Source organism: Drosophila gunungcola, chromosome 3R (assembly GCF_025200985.1).
Source record: "Drosophila gunungcola strain Sukarami chromosome 3R, Dgunungcola_SK_2, whole genome shotgun sequence".
NCBI classification, from domain to species: domain Eukaryota; kingdom Metazoa; phylum Arthropoda; class Insecta; order Diptera; family Drosophilidae; genus Drosophila; species Drosophila gunungcola.
Window position 1 is genome coordinate 1478144 of NC_069139.1, and position 24405 is coordinate 1502548.

At 40.6% G+C, this 24405-nt stretch overlaps 2 protein-coding genes across 12 annotated transcripts in view; both read left to right on the forward strand.

Moving 5' to 3' along the window:
* LOC128261082 (mucin-5AC) overlaps positions 1 to 19223 on the forward strand; it is a 38352-nt gene extending 19129 nt beyond the window's left edge. For 3 of the 10 annotated variants that reach the window (XM_052994655.1, XM_052994573.1, XM_052994901.1), the window contains exons 3-12: positions 1995 to 2277; positions 2780 to 3408; positions 5171 to 5289; positions 5724 to 6510; positions 6870 to 7250; positions 7822 to 9785; positions 10173 to 11184; positions 11580 to 11738; positions 11936 to 12354; positions 14104 to 19223. In XM_052994655.1, the coding sequence (XP_052850615.1) occupies positions 2052 to 2277; positions 2780 to 3408; positions 5171 to 5289; positions 5724 to 6510; positions 6870 to 7250; positions 7822 to 9785; positions 10173 to 11184; positions 11580 to 11738; positions 11936 to 12354; positions 14104 to 14245 (5838 nt within the window). In that variant the 5' untranslated portion in view covers positions 1995 to 2051 and the 3' untranslated portion in view covers positions 14246 to 19223. Of the gene's footprint in view, positions 1 to 1994; positions 2278 to 2779; positions 3409 to 5170; positions 5290 to 5723; positions 6511 to 6869; positions 7251 to 7821; positions 9786 to 10172; positions 11189 to 11579; positions 11739 to 11935; positions 12355 to 12868; positions 12959 to 14103 lie in introns of those variants that run through there. The other 7 variants (XR_008268235.1, XR_008268244.1, XM_052994818.1 and 4 more) reach the window with 7 other exon arrangements.
* Positions 19224 to 19645: 422 nt separating this feature from the next.
* On the forward strand, positions 19646 to 23572 carry LOC128266120 (probable maleylacetoacetate isomerase 2). Of its 2 annotated transcripts, none has more exons than XM_053002401.1 (4): positions 19646 to 20027; positions 21626 to 21803; positions 22155 to 22485; positions 23038 to 23572. In XM_053002401.1, exons 1-4 carry the CDS (start codon positions 19974 to 19976, stop codon positions 23165 to 23167), a joined length of 693 nt encoding a protein of 230 aa, XP_052858361.1. In that variant the 5' UTR covers positions 19646 to 19973; the 3' UTR covers positions 23168 to 23572. The 2 variants fall into 2 exon arrangements, with proteins under 2 accessions (XP_052858361.1, XP_052858362.1); XM_053002402.1 differs by lacking the exon at positions 19646 to 20027 and adding an exon at positions 20679 to 21254.
* Positions 23573 to 24405: the final 833 nt, after the last annotated feature.

Below are 24405 nucleotides of genomic sequence, written 5' to 3' on the forward strand. Positions count from 1 at the left end.
GCATATTCAATTTTACGCTGACATCATCTCGAAATTTTCATTAACATATCGGTAGAATGAACGGACAAGAACCGGGATCTTGCCAAATTCAAATCTGGCCATCAAAGTGCTTCACAAGTCTGGCTGCAATGGAAATATGATTTTGGCAGCGCCAAAACCAAACTTCTCCTGCAACATGGACATTCATTCATGCATTTTTGTTGGAGTGACATTGACATTTGATTGACATGTGAATCACGCCGTAAAAATATGCCCACCCATCCAATTTTTTAGGAGAATGGGCAATTCGTAACAGGATATAGTACACCCCTCTCTGACTTTCAGATGTGACAGCCTTTGCCAGCCAGACATGCGTATTTTCTCATAAATCTTTTCGCTTGTGCAAGAGAGCAAACATATAATTACTTGATACCTGAATTGATTTGGCGTAAATATAATTTATGATTCAATTTGATTGGTAGACAGGAGGCATACCATTAAAGGCAGTTTATTTATCCTCCCAGAAATCATTTCGCCTTTGATTATTCTAAGCATTCCAAAGCAGCGACAAGGTTATCACAACAATTGATAAACATAAATCTAATTTACTTCTTCTAATAGCCCCTGCCCATATATATCTCATAGCCGCACTGGCAACTGGCATGTTTAAATAAACAATTTGTCTTTTGCCGTGAACATTAATGCGGGGGCGTGCCACTTGTGGCTCCATTTCCAGTTCCAGTTTGGTTCATTGAGGGAATTTTTTCATTTGGCTAGCCCCGTCTTGTTCATTTTGCCCACAACTTAAACAATAATAAAATTGCTGTTTATTTATTTAACGTGAAATTGTATGCGTCCGAAACGAATTTATGCCAGTCGCAGTGTCTTCGTTCTGGTTTTTCGTACTACTCACTGAGTTTTTTGTTTTGTTTTTCCACTGCGGTCAGCGTCGCAGGCACTTTCGGAAATTAATGCTCTGGCCTTTTATTTATTTTCACTCGCGTTTTGTTTTGTGGTTATGGGCAATTGCAGGCCACATTAATTGGGCATCGGTTGCGGTTTATAAAGCATTAATTGCCTCATCTAACAATTGACTACCCTGCTACCCGATTCCCCTCTCTTTGGCCAATTTATGGTTGCACTTGTTTGGCATTTAAATTAATATATGTCGCGGGTCTGCCAACAATATGAGGCGAAAAATTTCTGACTAAAGTACACCATTGTTTTACGAGTGCCAAATGCAACGAGGTCCTGCACTCACCAAAACTACTTAGCCTAAAATTAAGAAATTTATTATACCGCTTAGGATTTTTAAAGTAAGTGCATTTTTTATTTTATATTAAGGGATAATTCTTTGTAGGACGTACCTATTTTTAAACAAGTAAAGACTTGTTAAACCTTAAATTAAGAAATTTATTATACTACTAAGCAGTTTAAAAGTAAATGATTTATGTTGTTGCTGTTTATCAATAATGATAAGCAATTCTATGATTTCTATAGCATAAAAAATGTATGTTTTCGAAATGAACAACTGAACTTAGGATTTATTGAAGTAGAAAATATTTAACAAGTAAAACAACAAATTTGTTCATGTTTGTTATTACCACGAATATAATAATCTAATAAGTAAATAGTTGACTTAAAAAAAATTTTCAAATTTATTAGTTTTAAATTTTAGTTAGAAACCAAAACATTTTAAATTATAAAAAATGTATGTATCGCTTGGGGGGCGTGGCGCAGTAGTCCAACTTGTCCCATTTAGAGTGAAATGCATTTAAATGCAATTAATAATGCGAAGCGTCGTCCATTACGCGACAGTTGTGGTGAATTATCAATAATCTCGACTAATCTCGCCTGACAGCCATTGCTGTCGTGCCTTTTGGCAGCAATTTCGGGTGTGTCTTTTTACCCCCACCCCCTTAAACAAACACACAAAAACACACCGACATTGACACAGATGAATTATCAGCCATTGAGATGCCGTTCTGCATTATGCATCCTTACCTTTACCGCAGGTACCCAAAAGCATCCACCTGCCATTGACGACTTTAAGCAGCGCGCCGCGCGTGTTGATGTGCAGCGCATCCGTGGGCACCGAAGGATCCGTGACTCTGCAACTGCGGGATGCAAGTGCCTTGGAGACAGCCACGGCCACGAAAACAGCAGCCCCACCATCAGCGACAACGTCACCGAATGGCGCTTCAAGTGCGCCAGCGTCGACGCTAGAAAATGCGCTGACCATCGGCTATCCGGATCCGGAAATGTTGGCAGATGTCTTGGGCACCATTCAAACAGCCTGTAAGTAAACTACATTTTTGCCATTACATTTATTCAGAAGATCACATACCGACCAGCTTTTTTTGGTAAATACCAAATGATCAAATGATCTAGATAGCTAAAATTTTTTTGGTAACACTACGTTATATAAATAGAAATTTATTAAAAGCCTTTTACTTTTAAAGAATATTTCAAAATTAAGCCCAAGGATCTCTTAAAAATTAAGTCTTAGTTAGGAGACACACAATATACAAAAAGAAGACACGTTAAATACAAATAATGTATTAAAAATGTGATTAATATAATATTACAAAGTGGAGTAATGTGTTATTGACCACACGTTTTATACCTCTTAGTTTTGTGGCACACTTTAACAAGTGCTCATACGTAGAAGTTAATACAAATGTTTTCAAAAATGTTACACAACTGAATACAGAATAAAGAAATGACCTGAGGAACTGCAGAAATTACCCGAAGGTCCCCCCTTTCAAGGTGTTTTTACCAATTTCTCTTGATCTTCCAGCTCTCAAGAACAACAACTCAATCACAGCAGCAACTTCAAGCAATAGCTCGGCCAAGTCGGCCAGCAGCAATCATCTGAATAATCCCAACAAAATAACGATAACCAGGCGCAGTGTGCAATCGGTTAGCACCTCCACGAGTTCGGGCATTGGTACCAATTCAAGCAAAATCAATACCTCGTACATCAAGAACTGCTTGATTCGCAGCAGCAGCTGCAGCAACACGGTCACCAATGTCACCACATTGGCGCAGATTATGAGCAACAGCAGCACGAGCAGCGCCTCCAGTTTACTCAATCAGCACCACAATAACAACAGCAACTGCAGTAATAGTAGCAACTTCAGTACCGCCTCCTCCGTGGGCAGCAGCATCAGTGTCGGCAGCAACAGCAGCAGCAGCAACAGCAGCAACAGCAACGACAGCAACAGCAGCAGCGGCGGTGTTCACAGTCTGAGTTTCAAGGGCACCGGACGGCATGTTCCCGCCGGAGGACTGAGCTCAGCGGCGGCGGCAGTCACAAACGGTAGCGGTACCGCCAGCGGCATCAGCGGTATCATCAGCGTCGAGGCGCCGCGAAAAAACCGGCCCAAATTATCCTCACCAACGCGTCACGGACCGCAGCAGTGTCAGGTAGGAAAAAATCATAAAATATCTGTATAACTATATCGTAATGTTATTTGTACACTGATAAAAAAAGGAATAGAGAAAAAAAACTCAGACATTTTTTAAGTAACCTACAGTTATTTAAGTTGTATATGGTTTTAATTTAAATTAAATATTTCTGACACCTGAGTCTAGTTCGAAAATAATCAAGTTAAATGTCAAACAAAACTTTAATATTTAACTAAATCGAAACGATAAATATTTTAATTGAGTTTGAAATACTGGGACTACTACGCTTTTTTATCATTGTAAAAATTCTCTTTTAATGTGTCCAACAAGTTATTATTATTATTTGCTCATTGAGAGCGCTATTTGCAATATTGAAAGCCACTTTTTGCCCAATGCATCATATGGGACTTTTCTTTTCAAAATAAAACATCCTTAGTGCCAGCTGCAAGTACTCTGGCTTTACCCATAGCCACATATATCCGTGGCCTAATCGCCAATTTATCGCCGCTCATTCTGAGCCAACATGTCGTGCAGACGGTCGTGCAATATTTATAAACAGACATTAAGGTCGTCTCGTTCGAGTGGCAGGTGAAACGCACACAGCTCTTCAGAAAGTGCTGCCCACACTTTTCCCCTTCTGCTCGGTAAAGTCCGCCGGACTTGGCCACTTGGAACTAATATTATAGCCGTAGTCGGTTGTGTTTACACACAGCGCTTATTGAGCGAAGAACCCGTCTAGTTTGGCAGAATTGATATTTCGGGAATTGTGGGAAGAATATCAAAGGCTAAAAATCATTTCCAACGAAGTCTTTCATCGCATTTGTTGCACTTAGCCAAGAATGCTTAACTAGATCGTTTTTAATATTGGATACAAGAAATTAAAGAAGAGTAATCTCAAGAAAAGGATATTTACCTTTATAATCATTATATACAAGAAAAGTTTTTGTAATCAATTTATGTATAGAAATTCTAGATGAATTAGAATTTTTTGGTTCTAAACTAAAAAGAAATATGGAAGTACTATTATATTTAACTTAATACCATTGAAAAGAAAAGTTTCTTAAGAAAGAGCTTTTTTAACTGGGTTCCAGAAAACCGAATTAAAAAAATAAAAAATAATTTTCAATTAAAGGGCATGTCAGATATATTTGAAATAAATTTAAATTAATCCTAGTTTTTTTCCTAGTTCTCCATATTGATAAGCGAAAGCTGAATTTAGATCGCTTCTCGCCGTGTGAAAATTTCCACTGAGGAAACTCACCCGCTGATTTTTGAAACAGCTCTGGCCATAGGCATTCAACACGTCTCGACGTCGGTCAATAAAACTGACAGCCGCTTAAAGGGGCGAAGCCCTCAATTATTTCTTTTTTTTTGCCATCTTGTTGAGAGGAAGGCGGTAAAGTACATTTTATGACGCGTTTTACGATACTGCGGATGTAGAGATGTTAGGTTAGCATCGGGGCACTTCATTCCTGCCGCAGGCAATCAAACAAGCAGACACACGTGTTCCTGCAGATAGTTTAAGGCATGAATGTGGCCTAGCTTTTGGCCGCTTTCACCCACTTTTGGTTTCAAAATTCGCTCGGTCGTAATTAGCATGCGGTATAAGGTGGCCGCCAAAAACAAAACAAAAAAAAACACACCAACATAACGTATACGCAATGTGGCTCATTAAAATGTTCGGACGACGGCCGCCGCGCTTTCAATTATCTAGAGGGCAGCCGACAGCCAGCGCTAATTACATTTCTCCTATGTTCTTCTCCTACCAAACTTTTTATAGATTTGTTGCAAGATCTTTGGAAATGCCTCGGCACTGGCCAAGCACAAACTGACGCACAGCGACGAGCGGAAATACATCTGTGCGCTCTGCTCGAAGGCATTCAAGCGGCAAGATCACTTGTAAGTAAATAAGGCGCACTAACTGCACTCAGAAAACACCCAAAAATTTAAATGACCTAAAAACGTATTGGGAATAATGTGTTTTAAAATGTCAAAATCAGCAGAAGTCTATCAAAAATATGGAAAAAAAAACTTATCATGGCGCCAAGGCCATGTAAAATGAAACACAACCCTGAGAGATTTTTAGACATTATTCCTATAATGAAGGTACCTATTTCTTATACTTTTTAGACCAGCGGACGGTTAAAAACTTATTAACATATCATTTTTTTTACAAAAATGTTTCATGCCAACGCCAAACATTTTAATTGAATAAAAGATCCACTACTTACCACTACTACATGTTAGGTCGTTTTGATTTTGAAGTGTTTTTTAAGTGTAGTGATAAGTTGATCGGTTAAAGCCACTAAGTTCTATTTAATCTTTTCCCTTAGAAACGGACACATGATGACTCATCGGAACAAGAAGCCTTACGAGTGTAAGGCGGATGGCTGTGGCAAGTCCTACTGCGATGCGAGATCCCTGAGGCGCCACTCGGAGAATCACCATGCGGGTGGGGCAGCCACGCCCACTCCCACCAGCCAATCACTTTCGCCCACCGCCAACTCAAGCGGTACGAGCAGTAGTAGTGCCAGTGGTGTGGCCACCAGTTCGCTGAGTCTTTCGCCGGCAACGGCCAGCGGGGATGCCAGTTCCCCGGACGGAGCCACTTGCATCCGCACCTACATTTCCACGGGCAGCTCGGTGGTGGATGCGGCCACTGGCATTGCCCTGTCCGACGAACAAATCAAGGCCATGAATCTGCCCATCAAGACGGGCGTCACCCTGCTGTCGCCCACCACCTCGACCTCCTCGAACGCCTCCTCCACGGCCTCCAGCTCGTCGCTTTCCTCAGCGGGTTCGGGTTCGGGTTCAAGTTCAAGTTCGGGATCGGGATCGGGACCGGTATCTTTATCTGGTTCCATTTCCATGGCCGCCTCTCCATCTGGCGGTTCGATGATAGCCGCTAGTTCGCCCACCATAACGCTAAGTGATGGCATGAGTCTCGAGGGCGAGGGCTTGACCCGCGAACAGTTGGACTTGATCAGCAAGATTATGCAGCAGACGAAGCAGACAAGTGCCCAGGTCACCGTCTCCTCGCCCACCAGTGTCAGCTCCTACAAGATCAACACCAACTCCTCGCCATCGCAGAACAGACCGCGCACCTGGAATATGCAATTGGTAATTGGGGTTTAACTTCACAAAACTCACAATAGAAAAAACATCAATTTAAACGGGATGGAATTAGATTTCATAATTTCATTTCCATTTTAGAACTTTTATAAAGTGTCTGATTTACCTGTTTTGGGGACAAGAGCAGATACGTTTGACAATATACGTTTAAGGTATCAACAATTTCAATCCTGCTTTGGATTACTTCAACCTTCCGGACCTATAACAATCGAAAAATACTATATTAATAATAATAAACCTTTTTTATTCGAAACGGAATTCAATTATAAATCTTGAATATTAAGATTGAACTAAGTTTTGTTTTGAGTACATATAAAATCAAGTAACCACATCACCTCTCTTCGCAGCTGAACAGTGCCCAAAATGTGACCGTCACCGTAGAGGACAACTCCGATCTGGTGGTGGCTCCCTCCTCCGCCAACTCGCCCGTGGAACTCGTCAAGGAGGAGGAGCTGAGTCCGCAGATAGTGGGCAACATGAATCCCCACCTGCTCAACATCGTCAAGCTCGACAAGCCCGTCGAGTGCAATCTCTGCCACCGTAAGTTCAAAAACATACCCGCCCTCAATGGGCACATGCGTCTACATGGCGGCTACTACAAGAAGGACCCGGAAACGAAGCGCAGCGAGAAGAAGGACTCCAGTGGTCCGCCGCTGCAGACGGCCAGCATCGGAGTGCGCGCCCTCATCGAGGAGAAGATCATCAGCAAGCGCAAGGACATGACTAAGGTGGGTTGGCAGGTAAAATCGAAAAATCGGGGTCAACAAAATATTAATTATGCCTAATTACCTATCCAAAGATTTATTTTAGTTGTTATTAAAACGTTAATCGATATAATTTAGTATTGGTCCCAAACACTATTTATAGAATTATATTTTAAGTCTTCAAAACTTCTGAAATCCTAAACGTAGGAATCAGCGAAATCCTAAAATTCGCGTACCTATCTCTACTAGAATTGTAATTTCAGTCGTATGCTTTTAAAACAGAAATAGTTTCCCCATTTCATAAAAATCCTTAGTAACGGAGTTCCCATTATCAGGGTCTGAACGAACCATTAGTTAACCCATCTAATTTACGACTTTAAAAATCCTTTATAACGGGGTCACCAAAACCTTCACTTCGCATAGCTAACTATCCTACCCCGTCTTCTTTAGGACTTAAAAACAACACAAAATCGGTCTTCCTGAACCTAAATTTAGAATTTTGTTTTAATGCTTTTTAAAGCTTTTATGCTTATCCTATTTCATCTCTATCTATCTGATTTTGTAAAAAAAAAACTCTAATAAGCCTCTCTTTTAGGGGTCCTTTGTGGTTCCTGCACCACCGCACAGCAGTGGCACCACCACCACGCTGCGTCGATCGATCAGCGACCTGGAGAGCTTCCTCAACCCGAAGAACCCGAGCACCAGCAGTCACACCCAGACGATGACCACCAGCACGGGCACCACCACGGCGGTTCTGCCGGCGGCAACAACTATTAAGAGTAGCAATGGGTTGAGCATCCAGCAGATTGGCCTGCCGCAGAGCATCGAGATCTTCAGCGGGGGTCAGAAGGGTCAGGCGAAGACGCTCAATCTGGGCAGTGGCACCAATACGATCACCATAACCACCAACAATGTGCCCACCACCACGACAATGAGTGCTCTGACAGCGTTGAAGGCAGGAGGCACCATCAGTGGCATTTCCACGGCCACGAATACGGATCCCAAGGATTCCACACTTATAGAGTTGCTGAAACGGGGCACTCGCATTGCGGTGACCTCGAAGAAGGCGACCCAATCGCAGCCCCAGTCTGGCATAATGATGACCTCGAGTGGGACTGGTACAAGTGCCATGGGGGCCGTCAGCGAGCTGACCAGTCGACAGATCATCACCAACAACAACCGCACCGTGATCATACCCTCCGATGTCCAGGTGGTGTCCACCAAGAGCAAGCTGAGCAGTCTTGCCAATTTGGTCAAGAGTAACCAGAGCAATCTTTCGCTGGCCGATGGCACACCACTCGCCCTGACCATTGCACCCAACCAGGAGATCTCAGGAGGAGGAGTGGCAGGAGGATCCAGTACTGGAAGTGTAATAACCAGTGGAGGGGGTGGAGTCTACACGGTGACCTACACCAGCAGCGATGGCACCGATCTCTTCGACGATGCCGAGGTGTACAACGTCTCGGACACCGAGATGCTGCTGCAGACGGTGGACTCCATGGAGCTGCTCAACGACGAGGAGATCAAGAGTGAACATTCCGAGGATTTTGCCATGCTAAGTGAGGCGGGCGATAGTGCCCACACCCAGTTGGTCAAGCTGGAGCCGGAGCAGGTGAATTGCCAGTCCGCAAATACCACGCCGTTGCCCACCTTCCAGCAATTCCATTCCAAGGAGCTGATCATGCAGAACAGCTCGCAGATCCAGGCGATAGCCAGCATGCGTAGTGGTGGTTGTGGTGGTGGTGGTGGTGTCCTGGCATCGCCACTCCACTCGCCCCTTGCTTATCCCACTCCGCCGTCGAGTCACGAGAACATGGCCCAGAGTTCGCCCTTCATCGAGGATGCAGCTGCTCAGTTTGTGGATGCCAGCAATACGTTTTTCGGCGATAAGACGGACTTCTCGCACATCTACTTCAAAACGGACGAGGGCGATGAGGGCACCATTGAGCAGCTGAACGAGCACGACAACGAAAAGATCCTCAAGCTGAAGTCAGTGCTGGAGGAGAGCAGCTTCGATCCTTCCATCAAAGTGGAGGACTTGCTAAATGGCACAGACGACGACACCGAATGTGATCTAAGGGAGTTTGCAGAGACGAATCTGTCGTTTCTGGACGAGGATCAGGAGTTCCTCAATGACTCGCGGAACGCCACCTCCCCGCTCTCGGAATCCTTCTTCACCAGCGGCATTGGTTCGGCGGAGGACGTTAAGCAGGTCCTCAGGGAAGTCCTGCCCGACGAGAACATGCAACTCCAGCTGAGCAGTGAGCAGCAGGGCGAGAATATTATCGATCTCTATTACTTGCCCGGCTTGGGACTGCAATCTCAGATGATGCCGAACTCGGAGGACCCCCTGCTCTCCTCTTCTCCGCGAGAATTTGGCCAGCAGAGGCAGCAGATGGCTATGCAGCAGCCACTGGATCAAAGCAACGGAAACATCTACCAGCAGCAGCAGCAGCAACAAGAGCAACAACAGCAGCAGCAACCACAATCGCAGCAGGAACAACCACAGCAACAGCAGCAACAACAACAGCAGTTGCTGCAGTCACAGCAACCGCACAGGTAAAAACATAGTAAATCCAAGAATTACATAAAGTAATTTTCGCTTTGATTAGGGTTCTTTAAATTTTCATTAAAATATTTTTGTTGAAAATGATTTAAAATCTGAAAACAAAGCAAATTATATTTATGTGCGTTTTTGCACATCCTTTATTTTTAGTATGGGTTGCTTATCTAAACAATTTTTATTTATTCTACAACTTAAAATAGATTTCGAAAGCGACAGTTTCGGATGCGGCAAATTGTCTTTAAACAAAAAATTTTAATTTTTTTATGTAATAGTAAGTTTTTAATTTGATTCGCAAAGGTCGCCTAATTCTTTTAGAAATATATACAATTTTGAATTCAACAGCCATTAATTTATTTGTACTGTTCCATTTCTTGTATCAGTGCACTCAATCAAACGGAAACAGCGGTGGGTCAGCAGCAGCAGCAGCAGCAGCAGGGTGACTTCATGTTGCCCCTAGTGGGTGGTCATGGATTTGCTCAAGTCACCAGCCAAACCCAGTTTATGGACAACAGCCAGGGGATGCAGCCCCTCAACAGCCTGCTGCCACCACTGCTCTATGGTGGGGCCACCACTTCTGCTCAGAACACCACCGCCGGGGGCAACGAAACCCTGCTCACCACCGATTGCCCACAAATGAACGCCAATCAAGGACAAATCGATGGGTCGGGCCTGCTGTTCGCCTGCGGCAATACCACAACAACCATGGTTAGCAAACCCCTGCCCAATCCGCCGAGTGTGGCCAATCTGCAGCCGCTGTCGAATCAAACCAATTCCATACTGAAGCGACGCCTGCGGTCCAATGCCCCCCAGGAGACGCACAAGTTCTCCAAGTTCCACACCCTGTCGCCGCATCGCTCCAAGCTGCGCAAGCCGTCGCGCACCCATTACACACCGGCACCCATCCTGAATCCGGATCGCAAGGGCACTGGGCTGTACTGCAATGTGCGCAAGCAACTGGGACAGAATCTGTTCGATGCCTTCGACGATGACTTTGGCGATTCGGTGGGTCTGGTGGACTTTTCCGACGAGTCCAAGGTCAATCTCGGCTCGACCTACCAAGCGCAAATACCCAGCTGCCGGCCGTTGGAGGAAGCCAGTCGGGAGCCACTAAGTGCCGAGCTCATGTGGAATCCCGAGGTGCAGGAGGACGACAAGATCCTGATGCGCTACATTGATCTCAGCAAGTCATCGGCCGTGCCCATGGGCAGTCATTCCGAGGAGGTGGCCCTCCAGACGCTGCTCAAGGCCAAGGGAAACTCGGCTGCAGCGGTTCTCACCCTGCTCCAAACGCAATCCGGCGCCTTCCAGATGAAGTGGACCGCCTATGAGCTGGAGCAGTTCTTGCGAGGATTGGAGAAGCACGGCAAGGACTTTGGCAAGATTGCCAGTGAGGTAGGTCTTAGACTGCAATCAATTTTTATACCCTTTACTCGTAGAGTTACATTGAGATACTAGTAATGCCCATAAATGGCGGAACTTTTTCAGGTCACTTTGATACATGAAAATGTGGCACTATATGTTTATGAGGTCGATATCTATCGACACACCAGAAACTTTACAAATCGAACCATTATTTTACAAGTTATTAGGAAATTTTAATTATGACGTCACAGAATATTTTTAAGAGATTGTTAGCTGTACTCCGGCAGATGGCGCCACCTAAACTTTTTAAAATGGGTTTGAAGAAAGTTTCCTTTAACTAATACTTTGAAATAATTTAAATGCAATCGTTTTTAAAACTTTTTTTTAATTTGAGAGAAAAATTAATTAATCATATTAATTTTTAGTTGCAGACAAAGACCTCAGGCGAATGTGTGCAAATGTACTACTTCTGGAAGAAGCTGTGCGTGGACTACAAGGTGTCGCATTTGAAGATGGAACCAGTGGTCGTGATTGCTCCAGCGGTGGAGAAGCCCTATGTCTGCGAGATTGCGGACTGTTCAGCGGTAAGTTTTAGGATCTCAGCAGCAGCAGCATGCCCCCAAAGCCCTAGCATGAATTGCAGATCCAGACCAAGCCCAAATGCTAAGGCCCTACCACCTCACCTCACTGGCTCTTTCTGTTTACTTTCTTTCTTGTACATAATGCTCGAAAATCAAACCAAAAAATCTTACCAATCCCTGCCTGCGCGCCAAACGTATAGAGCTTCAGTTCGAAAGCGGCGCTGCACGGCCATGTTCGCATACACGCTTATGGCCGCAGTGCCAGCAGCATCACGAACAACAGCAGCAGCAGCAACACCAACAGCAGTAGCAGCAGCAACATGCAACATGTAGCGGCAATTAGTGCCAATTCCAGCAGCAACAACAGCAGTAGCAACACCTACGCATGTGCAACGCTCTCTAGCAACAACTGCAGCAGCAACAGCAACTTAACCAGCAATACTACACCAGCAGCAGCAACACACGCCGGCAACATGAGTCAAAACGGCAGCAACAACTGTAATACCAATGCGAATGCCACGACAGCAACATCGTCTGCGCTTTCGGCCACGCCCAAATTGGAATCAGCTACTTTACCAATTGCCAAGGAGGGCGAGTTCCCCTGCAAGGTGTGCGGCAAGTAAGATTCCCCCAAAGCAATTTCCAAGAACACCCAAAAAACTCACGTGAAAATCGTATGAAAATTGAAAAATCCGCAAGTGATTTGAGTGCCCGTAATTGACTTGAATTGAGATCGTAAACGCACGCTGTACCGTAAAATAACTTCTGTATCGTATGCCGCATACGAGTTCTTGGTTAATAGATATTGAGTTTACTGTACTTACTGTTTATCAAACAAAACGCTTAAGTTGTCATCATCGGTTGTACGTTTTGAGTTTTATTATCGCTACCCCCTCTTTCTACTTCTTTCTAAATCTTGAGTTTAAGTAGATGATACCTCTTGTCAGTTTTTAGTTTCATTCGTATGTCAGTTTCCGACTTCTATGCCATTTAGTTAGCGTTTTCGTCAAGCCATATTAACTGTTGTTATTGTTGTTGTATTGTATTGTTCCATGATGCGAAACCCCAATATCAAATCAAACCAAAAATCGAATAACGAATACAATCAATAAATCGAAATTGCAATTTTAAAGCGAAGAGTCACAACTCGCAAATAGACGTAACCGTAACTGATACCAGCTCCACAAGTCCTCAAGAAAGCGTGCTGCTCTTCAAAATTCTCGGTAAGTAGAGAGGTCCTTGGTCTTCCGATCTCACTTTTGGTTCATTCCGATATCCCTCTTTCGTTCTCACACTTCATTCACTTGGTCTCTGTTCTCTAATTTCGTGTATTATTGTAATTTGTTTTCGATAATCTCACTCACAAGGCCAAATGCCTCTGCATTTAACAACTTTTGTAAATAATTTTAAAAAGCCACGGGCCATTTTGATATATCACCTCTAAACAAACCCTTTTCAATCCATCATTTGTTTATTGAATTAGCTGGAATTGTCAATTAAACAATTTAATGGAACAAAGTCTATATTTTTGCAAAAAAAAAAAATTAAATTAATCAAGGAAAAGAAAATAACAAAATAAAAAAAGAAAAGAAAGGAAAATAAATTAAATTAAACAAAACGAAACAAACAAAAAATTTAAAAAAAAACACAAAAAAAAAACAACAAAAGAAAAATAAGGGAAAAAAAATTAGAATTTAGAATTGCGACCAATTCATTAAATAAACAACACAATAGCTAAATAAACAGCGTAATATATTAAAAATTATTATAATTATAATTATAAAAATATATAATTATTTTTAATCATAAAAACAGATTTTGATAAATGAAATATTTATTGTTTTAGTTATTTTTATACTAAATAATAATATTTTTGCCAAACAGTGAGCGATATTACATATACAAACATTTTGAAAATCTAAAAAACACCAAAACCACAAAATCCGACAGAGACTGTATCATTCAAGCTCACACCAGACTTTCAGCTCTTCCGTTTCCCTTATATATATGTGTATTTAATCACAATTTTATTTGGTATTTTTTATGTATTCTTAAACATAAACTCTCTATTTTCCATAGTTATTTATAACAACAAAGCAAATTTAAACTCCACACAAGGCTAAGTAAGAAGAAGTGAACAAAAGATTGAAAAAGTCTATTTCGTGTATCAGCATGACTCTCTATACCCAGCTATATTACCTATGCATGTGCTATACGATATGTACTCTATGTGCTCCATTTATATCTAAATGTCCAATTAATCCGCCTAGTCTGCATTCTAGATCTAGTAGTGATCGAAATCGAGGATCCAATCCAGTCCTATGTGTTCTCATGGTTCCCCGCACTCTGCTCTTTTCTCTTTTGTCAGGGTCTTCAATAAGGTGAAGAGTCGCAGTGCGCATATGAAGACGCACCGCGTACAGGAGTCAGATCAAAAACACCAGCTGAACCACCAGACGGGCACAGGATTGGCCACCATCGCCTCATCAACCATCACCACACCGTCGTAGGAAATGGATCGGATCGGATTGGATCGAAATGGATGGATACGGATCAATAAACCAACAAAAATCGATTGACAATCGCATTAAGCAAGCAGCAAGCATTGTTTACCACTGTTAGAATTTATGCTTAGACGAATTTGAGTCTAAAAATCAATGTCATAATGTACGTAGTAGTTAAAGGCATTTCTTCACTAGGTCTATCTCTATCTATCTCTACCCTACTATCTCTCTCTATCAATCACTTCTAGATCTATCCCTTAAGTAGAAGACACTGCGACTCGCACTAGTTTGTAAGTCTAGCCAAAGATTGGTACAAGTTCAAATTGAATTGTTATTGACTATATTGTAGGCAAGTGCAATATTTATGTTACGAAATACGAAATACGGAGTACGGAATACGAATATGTAAATGTAAATGTATACCTACCGTTTTTTATATAGTAGGCGTTTATTCTGCTCGACTCGACTGTAGATGAACTCTAAAAACTATACCAAAACTATGGTTAAAGCTAAGGCGAAATCCCGATCTATGATAAATACTAGTGCATAATTACTGTTAACTACAAGTTTTTCTACTTAAATACTCGTACATAGTTGCAACACACTACACTGATACTTTACTAGGGCGATAAATGTGTAGGACTTAAGAGAATCTCTATATATACATACTTGATATATAATTACATACCTAGGTGTACGATGTATGCGATATATGATTGTTGTTCTAGTTTTAACGAAGTTTTACCTAGATTGTACTTACCTACTACCTACGAACCTAAACTATTGAACTATGGCTTAGAGATACCGAAAACCCAAGAGAAAATCTAGTGAAATCAAGTGATATTGAGTGAGATCAAAAACGATTTTAGCTAAACGTGAACGTGAACAAAATTCAATGCACACCCACTGTAAATGGAAGTTGAAAAAAGTTTTAACTTTACTTTTAACGCGAAAGTTGTAGGTTGTAAGATACACTGTAAATAAGAGTCTAGCAAATTAACCGATAAGGAAGGATATCTTTCAAATTCCTCCAAAACGCATAAAAGACATTAATCTATTTGTAATTCTAGATCCCCTTATCCCAACCCCACCCCACAAATACAGACAGACAACGAGGGTTTAAAATTCGAACTTTGAACTCCAACAAAACACACACACACACACACTCACACTCAAACACACACAGTGCAGTTTTATATAGGCCTAGGGTATACATAGTTATTATATACAAGCATATATTAAATTAAATGGTACAACAGTAAATCTGCCAGTAATTTGAACAACAACAAGAATCACACGTTTTCCATTTGGACAGTGAGCTAATGTACTACAACTACAACAAATTGATCAATTGATTCAACGTTTTTGAGGCCAAATGCCGCCGGGTGGTATGTTATATTGACAATGGCGTAACTTAATCTAGTTTAGTGTAACCCAAAAAGCAAAACCAAATGAAAAACTCACGTTTAGTCTAATACCTTCCGCCCCTTTCCACTCCTCTCCGCCACTCACAAATCCCGCAGATTCGGACAGAAATTTGGAAGATGGGAACTATTAGCAATTCTTATGGTTGTAATCGCCAGTTATAGTACTACAGAAAAATCAGGTGCTGTAAATGAAATGGGAGATATACAAATCACCATCTATTGAAACCCACTATTTACTTTCCCTGGCCTTGTGTTCGCAATAGCATTAGTAACCAATAGTCATAGAATAAGTTGACGGACGACATAATTCTTGCATATTTTTCGGTGTTATATACAATAAGCGTAAGCAGATATACATAAAAAGCAAATACAGCTACAGCAGCCCACCATAAAGCACCTTCGAAAACTGTTTGTTGTGGGCCTTCAGAGCCGTTTAAACTTTAAAGACTTTCTCGCGTACAAATACAAAACCGAATACCTACGAATACCCTTTCAATCTGTAATGGCCATCCTTTGTTGTGTGCGTTTTCCCCTCAAAAGTCTTTATTTTTCATTTCCATTTCCGTTTCTGTTTGATTCTGTTCTATGCTCAAATGCCTTCAAGCGTAAGTCTTAAGTATTATTAAATGAAGTATCCACAAATGAGTGTTTATCCTTAAGTAAGTGTTCAAATCTAGACTAAACGCTAGCCTATAAGTTGACATGTGTGTGCAATTTGTTGCTTTTCAAAAAAGTTTCGTAAAGACAGAGAAAGGATAAATGTAAGGTTAAGCAACTGCTCGAACGTCTAGTCAAATGCAGTAGATATATCTACTATCACCTAATTTATTTATAGTTTATTTTAAGTTTCATTTTCTGTGCCAAAATGTTTATCGTTTACCAATTAAATGATTTCAACTGTTTCATTTTTCACACGATCGTCTTGCCTTTTTATTTATCTACTATATTTCCTAGTTAAACCAATAACAAACAAAATAGTAAAGGACAATCTGTGACACTTGTTTTCAAGCGATAATTTCCGGAATCATCTGTAAGAACTCCGCCTCACTCACTTTATTCGAATACTCTGCGTTGTGATTGTTCATTAAGCGAATGTAAAGATAAACTGTATTTATGCAATACAAATACGTATTTGAAAATAATAATCTGTATATAGATGGCGGTCCAAGCGGCTCCAGCTTCCTCAAAAAGCAAAACTAATTCTAGCTCAAACGTCGAATTCACTCGAATCATCAGTATATACAATTTGCATTCCAATTCGAAGTCATTAGATTGTTGCATTTTGTAAATCATACTCCCATAAATGTCATACCGAATATTAAAATTAGAAACGCAACAGAATTACTTCGAAATACAATACAAAAAACCATTTGAAATTGAAAACGATTGATAATAGCTATTAGACATATCAATTTTATTTAAACCGAATTGAGAAATCCATTCAAAAAATCAAAAAAAAAAATATATATATATGTATACATAGTCCTGTGCATGTTTGCATTCCTGTTTAGCCAAGTAAGAGGACATTTTAAGCGTCATCGCAGTATTTACAGGATCTTCTGTGAGGCACTTCTCTGGAATCTTTGCTTTCAATGTGGAATCTCAGAGTATTTAGACTGACGAGTAACAAAACAATACGAAATTACGAGATATTACTGTGGACGCATTCCATAAAACCTTCGTTTCTGTGCCAATAATTAAAGACGCGATGTATTGCGAGACAAACTTTACCGCTCAGTATTATCGAAATGCCCGATTTCCGATGGAAAATCGATCGGGCAGATCGGCCCTGCTATGATTAAGTACCATATACAAATAACTACACAAATCTACGATGTAAGTTTTAACTGTAATATGCAATGAAAAACACTTTTATAAAGAAGCAAACTGTTACTTTATGGCATTTAGTTGAGATGCTGTAACCTCTTGTTGATCGTAAATTGTACTTAGCTTGTAATACCTATTTAACTCGCAGACACCCACACCTACACACCCGATTACGGCATAAACAAATAGAAAAAAAATGTATTTATACAGTGCTAATACTAATATTCTGATAAGAACGAATATTTTATGGTGCATCTACATATGTACATAATAAGAGTAAATGTTTTCATGGTTGTAAACTGATGATCAAAAATAGTTTTAAACAATTTTACATGCTTTTATTTAAATGCAGTATTACTTCTATCTTGCTTTACACTTTTTGGTACCTAATAATATTTAATAATAACGTCACTTATAATGTATTTCCTTAACGTTCGTTTACCATCATTGATTGTGTTAACCAGACTTACAATCTCACAAACGATGCAATGGATAAGTGAAATATTTTCTGAACATTACACACACACTTTGATAAGAAATTATCCGTGTAAGCGATATTTAAAAAAACAAAAAATCATGAATATTCCCTCCAAATAATTTTTAAAAAATTACGTATTTGCTAGAAGTCAAATCTCTGATAACTGTAATGGAAGGCGGTGGTTCTTGGGGACTTTAGCACACTGAGAAGGAAACTGTCTATAAAATGAAGGAATACTGTATTTAGCATGATGTTACCAGTTACATTTAACGTAATTACAATTACAATGATTATTGTGTATTGCATGTGTATGTGAAGTGTATGTAATTACAAAAGTAAACTCTACAAAAAAGAGAAACTATGGCACACTTTTGCCATTTAATAGTAGTCAATTCTTCTAAACGCATTAGGTTATAAGTGGGATGTGACAGCATGATGATATATGACATATATGGACACTATTTTCTAAACGTATTACAACAATAATTTATGAATTTGTTGGTAATTTTATACATATATATACACAGTTACTTTTGTTAGCTAGCAAAACGACAACGACAACTTTAGGTAGCGCCGAGGTAGATAAACTTTATGAATGTTGTACCCAACGCCCACGCCCCGGACACCCAAGCGAGAGCACATTGTACAGGCACGAACCTCTTGGCGGGACGGGTCCTGGATTCCCAGAGTCCTGGATCCTGTCCCCTACCAATCCTACCAAGCTAGTTAGGTCCGCGTCCCTCAACAAACACGTTTTCTCCTCATCGACACTGTACACTGTACACTGTACACTCTACACACTCCACACTCACTGATTACAATTTCTCTGTTGGATCTGTTGTACTCTGCCATTTTTGGTGTGATATTCTATTGGTTGTGGCGGCTATTTTTAAATCCGCTTTACACATTGTTGCATTTCTACTAATTGTAGCTGGCCTAAACTGGGTCACAAACATGACAAACGAAAAAAAACGAATACTGAAAAACCAAAAATGTAATTAATATTATATAACTTATTCAATTTCCTGTTGTTGTTTTCGGTTGTACAATGGTTTTTATTGAACTCGTTTTGACTATCTGTATCTGATTGCCAAACTCTGTTAACTATTTTAGTCCATACATACGTACATACATACTTTTAGGTTTAAGCACTTGTAATTTAATCGAACATGATTTGAGCAAACTTAATGAAAACGAACTAAACTTACAAAAACACAAAATGAAAATAAAGTGGTGGTCGTAACTAATCAAAGCTGTTTTATTTATTGTTGGAAAGGTTTTTAGCCAAAATTCGCAAAATCTGATGAATTTATTAAAAGAAAAGTCACTGAAACTGAAATTTTAAAGTTACATTGTCATAATGGCTTAATAACAATAAATAATTTAAAATAACGAAAATCAAATCAACAACACGCGTGTCTACTGTACCCCAAGTAATTTAGGCCCCCTGTCATTTTGATATCTTGTAAGTTTAGCTAAGACACAATCCTCAGAGCTTTTGTGTAGGGTTCTCCTTTTTTTCCCGCTGCACTGCTCTCTCTCTCTCTCTCTATGTTTTTCTCTCTCCCTTTGGCTGACGTCCTTCCCCTCACACACACTCAAAATGGCATTGTTGTTGGCGTTTGTCATTGTCCTTTTTGCGTTCGCTTTTGCTTTCGCTTTCGCACTCGTTTATTTAGTTCAGTGTGCTCAGTTGCGTCCTGGCTTCATATCCTGTCGCTAGTCGCTATCTTTTGCCTTAGTGCTTTCCCAAGCCGATTCAGTGTGAGGTTTTGAGTGCATTTGAGCGGCTGCAAATCAAGCAGGATAAGCCATATATTTTCGGCAATCAGTGGATGGTGTTTTGGTGTGATATATATTCGCAAGATCGAACTGTGAGGGATATACGCCATATACTCTTGGAGTAATTGCCATTGCCGCCTTCCGATAACCGGCTCGGATCGTTACCTTCACCTTTTTTACTCAACATCGGGGTTGTGCGTCTGCACTGAACGGCTTTAAAATGAACTACTCAAAGTACCATCACAACGCTATGTCTTTATCGGCCATAGCGAAGGTAAGTGAATCCCATCCAGCGTCATTGGCGCCTTGTTTGGCATTTGGGTGAAAATCCATTCCCGCAATATCACTCATACCACGCCGTGGCCAGCAATCTCTGACTTCAGTGTTGGTCTGGGCCGCACTCATCCCCGCAATCACCGATTCTGCAATTAGATTCTGCGCACTCGGCCAGCTTTCCTCCCTCGCGTACACGCTGCCAAAGTTTGGCCAACAGGGTTGTCAGGCGGCAAAAAGTTCGCAAAAATAATAGTTATGGGATGTGTAAAAAGATTAGAAAAAAATCATACACATTGCTTAAATTCAAAACAATTCAAAATCTCTCAACGCTAGACATGTGCATTTAAACAAACTATATTTTTATTAAATGTTCTCTCTAGGAAGTCAAATTAGAATAGTAAAAAGAGACCAAATACATTGCTTAAATTAAGTATAAAACAATTTAGAAACTCTTTTGGGACAGATGCACTTATTATGACTAAAAAAATTTTAAAAAATTGAGGTAGATCGTACCTTAAGCCTTAAGTACACTATTCTTGATCAACAATAAAACGCATCTCTTGAGCTGGCTCTTAACCCAAGCCAAACAATGCTTTATTTTGCAAATACGCGACAACCCTGGTCCAGGCTTTTGACTCAAACTCCAACTCAACAAACAACCCCTAAAAAAGCACACCCTCTGGCGAAATTTCTGAGCCAATTTTCTCTTGAGCAGGGGTCCTGTGTCCTTGGCGCTGCCTTCGCGTTTCAGACTCAGGACGACGACCACGACAACGACAACTTGATTAAGGTTAATGCCCCTAGCCGACCTTGGGGTGCGACACAGTTCGGGACTCGGGAACTCGGAACTCGCAAACGGGCAGCTCCGAACTCCGAACTCGGAACTCGGACCCCATCGTCCTTACTTTCCCATGGGTTCAATGAACTTTTAGGGAACTCATTATGCTTTCCGAGTATGCCATGCCGTGTGGGTGGTACACCGGTACAACATACATCGATAGGCTCTACCAAGTTGATTGGCCAGGCCGAAACGGAACAGCCAGCTGGTGTGTATATCATTTTAGGGCTCGTCCTCTAGAGCAGGGTCCTCCCCTTTCGCCCCGAAGCTCTCCACTGTTGCTCTGCAGCTGTTGTCGGGCGCTATTTTTGGTGCAAGACGAACTTGCCGCCGTGCTTTTTGTCAGTCTGTCGCTGGCGTTGCTCCTGTCTGGACACCATGAATCATGTGGGTATATATAGTAGCTGCAGTCGACAAACGTTTTGAGAAAATATCTGTTATCTGTGAATAGACCCGCGATAAGTGCGTAATTGAGAGCTCTAGTTTATCAGGGGGAGCAAACAGAAAAAAACAGCACTAAATGCAAATGATTAAACCAGTTTGACTAGGCGAACCGCTTGTTGTGCCTCCATCTCCAACCAACTCGTTATCAACGGCGGCAACCTGTTCTGTGCCATGTGTGCCTCTTAAAATTAGAATAAATAGATTTCGTAATAGAGTTGGTGGGCCCGTCATGCCATTCGGCTCCGGTCAGTTGTGCTAAAATGTCTACTAATCCCAATTCCAATTCCAATTCCAATCCCTCCTCCGACTCACAGCCAGTACTCTACTCGTATTGGCGCAGCTCGTGCTCCTGGCGCGTGCGCATTGCGATGAATTTGAAGGAGATACCCTACGACATCAAGCCGATCAGTCTGATCAAATCCGGCGGCGAGCAGCATTGCAATGAGTATCGCGAGGTGAATCCCATGGAGCAGGTGCCTGCCTTACAGATTGGTAAGTGGTGCCTCTAGAAATATAATTCCCTACGAAAAAAAATCTTTGGTTAAATTCGTTTATTCAAGGAACTATTGACCTAAAATGGCCTAAAGTTTTTGTTCAACTTAGCTATCTAAAATTGTTTTAAAGCTACTTTTGGAAAACTTTTTTATATTTTCGTGAAGCTAACACTTTAAACTAAATTGTGCAAATATAAAACTCCGCATAACATAGGTACAACTACTACTACCAGTACTATTATTTTGACTGAAACTGAAAAATTACTTAAATAACCTTAGCTAATTTGCAAGATGGTTACATTAAGGTAACATTTTTCTAAGAGTACTTAATTTTTATCCATTTAACCAGATGGACACACCCTCATCGAGTCGGTGGCCATAATGCACTACCTGGAGGAGACCCGCCCCCAGCGACCCCTCCTCCCGCAGGATGTCCACAAGAGGGCCAAGGTCCGCGAAATCGTCGAGATTATCTGCTCGGGCATCCAGCCCCTGCAGAACCTCATCGTGCTCATCCACGTGGGCGAGGAGAAGAAGAAGGAGTGGGCCCAGCACTGGATCACACGTGGCTTCCGGGCGGTGGAGAAGGCTCTCTCCACCTCCGCCGGCAAGTACTGCGTGGGCGACGAGATCTCCATGGCCGACTGCTGCCTAGTACCTCAGGTTTTCAACGCCCGAAGGTGAGTATGGTGAAATGAGCTAGTGACTGGCCTAAAAATATTATAAGGAGGAAAAAGAAACAAAGTTTGGCAACACGAATGCCCATACTTTTGTAGGTCTTAAAAAATTAAATATTCTTTATGTCGACAAAATTTTTATATTTATAAGCATTTAAGCTATGTCGATTTTCCGATAAATTATTCGATGGCTCTAATGGCAGCTATATGGTATTTTTATAAAATTGAACCAGTTGTTCTGAAATAGTATCTCATACTACACTGGTATAAATTTTATAACAACAAATTTATAATTGGTTTTTCCTTTGATTTTCGATTGTGCTTCTGTAACATAGTCGACTTATCCAGCCTGTTCTGACTTTTATACTATCTGCAGTAGAAATATTACTTTTTTTAAAGTTTCGTTCTAAAAACTGGAATATATTTCGTGTAGAAACTTGATGCTTATCAACATACATATATACACTGTTTGAAGACTAGAAAGAAATCATAGAAAAGGTTTTAGTTTTGAGTAATTGTGATATTGAACTATTTACTAACACGTCGATGTTGCAGATTCCACGTGGACTTGCGTCCCTATCCCATCATACTGCGCATCGACCGCGAACTGGAGAGCAATCCGGCCTTCCGGGCGGCCCATCCCTCCAATCAACCGGACTGTCCGCCGGAGCTGCCCAACAAATAGAATTTTGCGACGCCAACTGCAAAGCGCCGTAAGACGAAGAAGTGAATTGCAGTTCGTAACCCAGGCACAAGACAAACTACTAAGAACTTAAATCTGATCGGTGGGCAGGCTGGATGATGGGCGAGGGCGTAAGGATTGGACAGATTGAACGGATGGCAAGGACTCCATTAAGCAGAAACAGTCGGATGTGATTTAAGAAATTGCTAACAGCATTTAAATATGCATAAATGCATAAAAATACTATGTTTAACAATATGAAATTCCAACACGAAATTCAAATGCAAAATTCTCAGTAACGGAACGAAAACGAAAAAAAAATTTAAAAAATAAATTCTTCAGATTTCTCTAGTTTGTCATTGTGAACATGATCTTAAAGATGAACTCATATATATTAAATGTAACTTATTTTTATGCATTTTATTTAGGCTAACAAAAAACATAACAAATTCAAGGAAAACTCATGACGAAAAGCAAAATTCAATTCAGGGATTTAAAAACTGAAACAAAAAACCAAACACAATCGAAGATTTACAAATATATTTGATGTATGTATAAGTAGTACTTCATGTCAAAGTTGGGCAAACGCTAAACAAATCGTTCAAAAAGTACAAAACTTCAGTCAACCAATAAGTGAACTAAACGAACATTCAAACTATACACTAAATCGAATAAATCATAAGTAATTTACAATGCTGGATAGCCTATTTGATGGTTCTGAAGTCGCAAAGCATAACTAACCAAATATTTCTCGCAAATCAATGCACATAGACGAATGACAAAGCCAACCAATTAAGTGCACAGTAATTTTATTAGCAAGTTGATGTAAATTTGATAGTGAGAATCTCTTCACAACCCCTGTACGAGTAGATGTAAGCCTGCCGATGCCAAGTAAATAAAATACTTACTATCCTGCATGACGGTACAATGCGCGAATCACACCATACAAATTTATATGGTAAATAGGGCAAGCTGCGCATTTTCGCATACCAAACAAATACCAAATTGAATACAAAACAACTAATATGCATAGTTTCTGAAATATTGTAACAGTTTCAAATACTTTAAATAAATAAACTTCAAACTAAACAAAATGTTTTTATTTAGTAAATATTGAAAAATTGAAAACGAAGAGCATTTCTATGATTGCGAAATTAATTAAGTGGCAATAAAATTATCACTATTTTAAAATATAGAATTACTGACCTTTGAGTTGTTTTTTTTTAAGTTTTTTTTTTTGA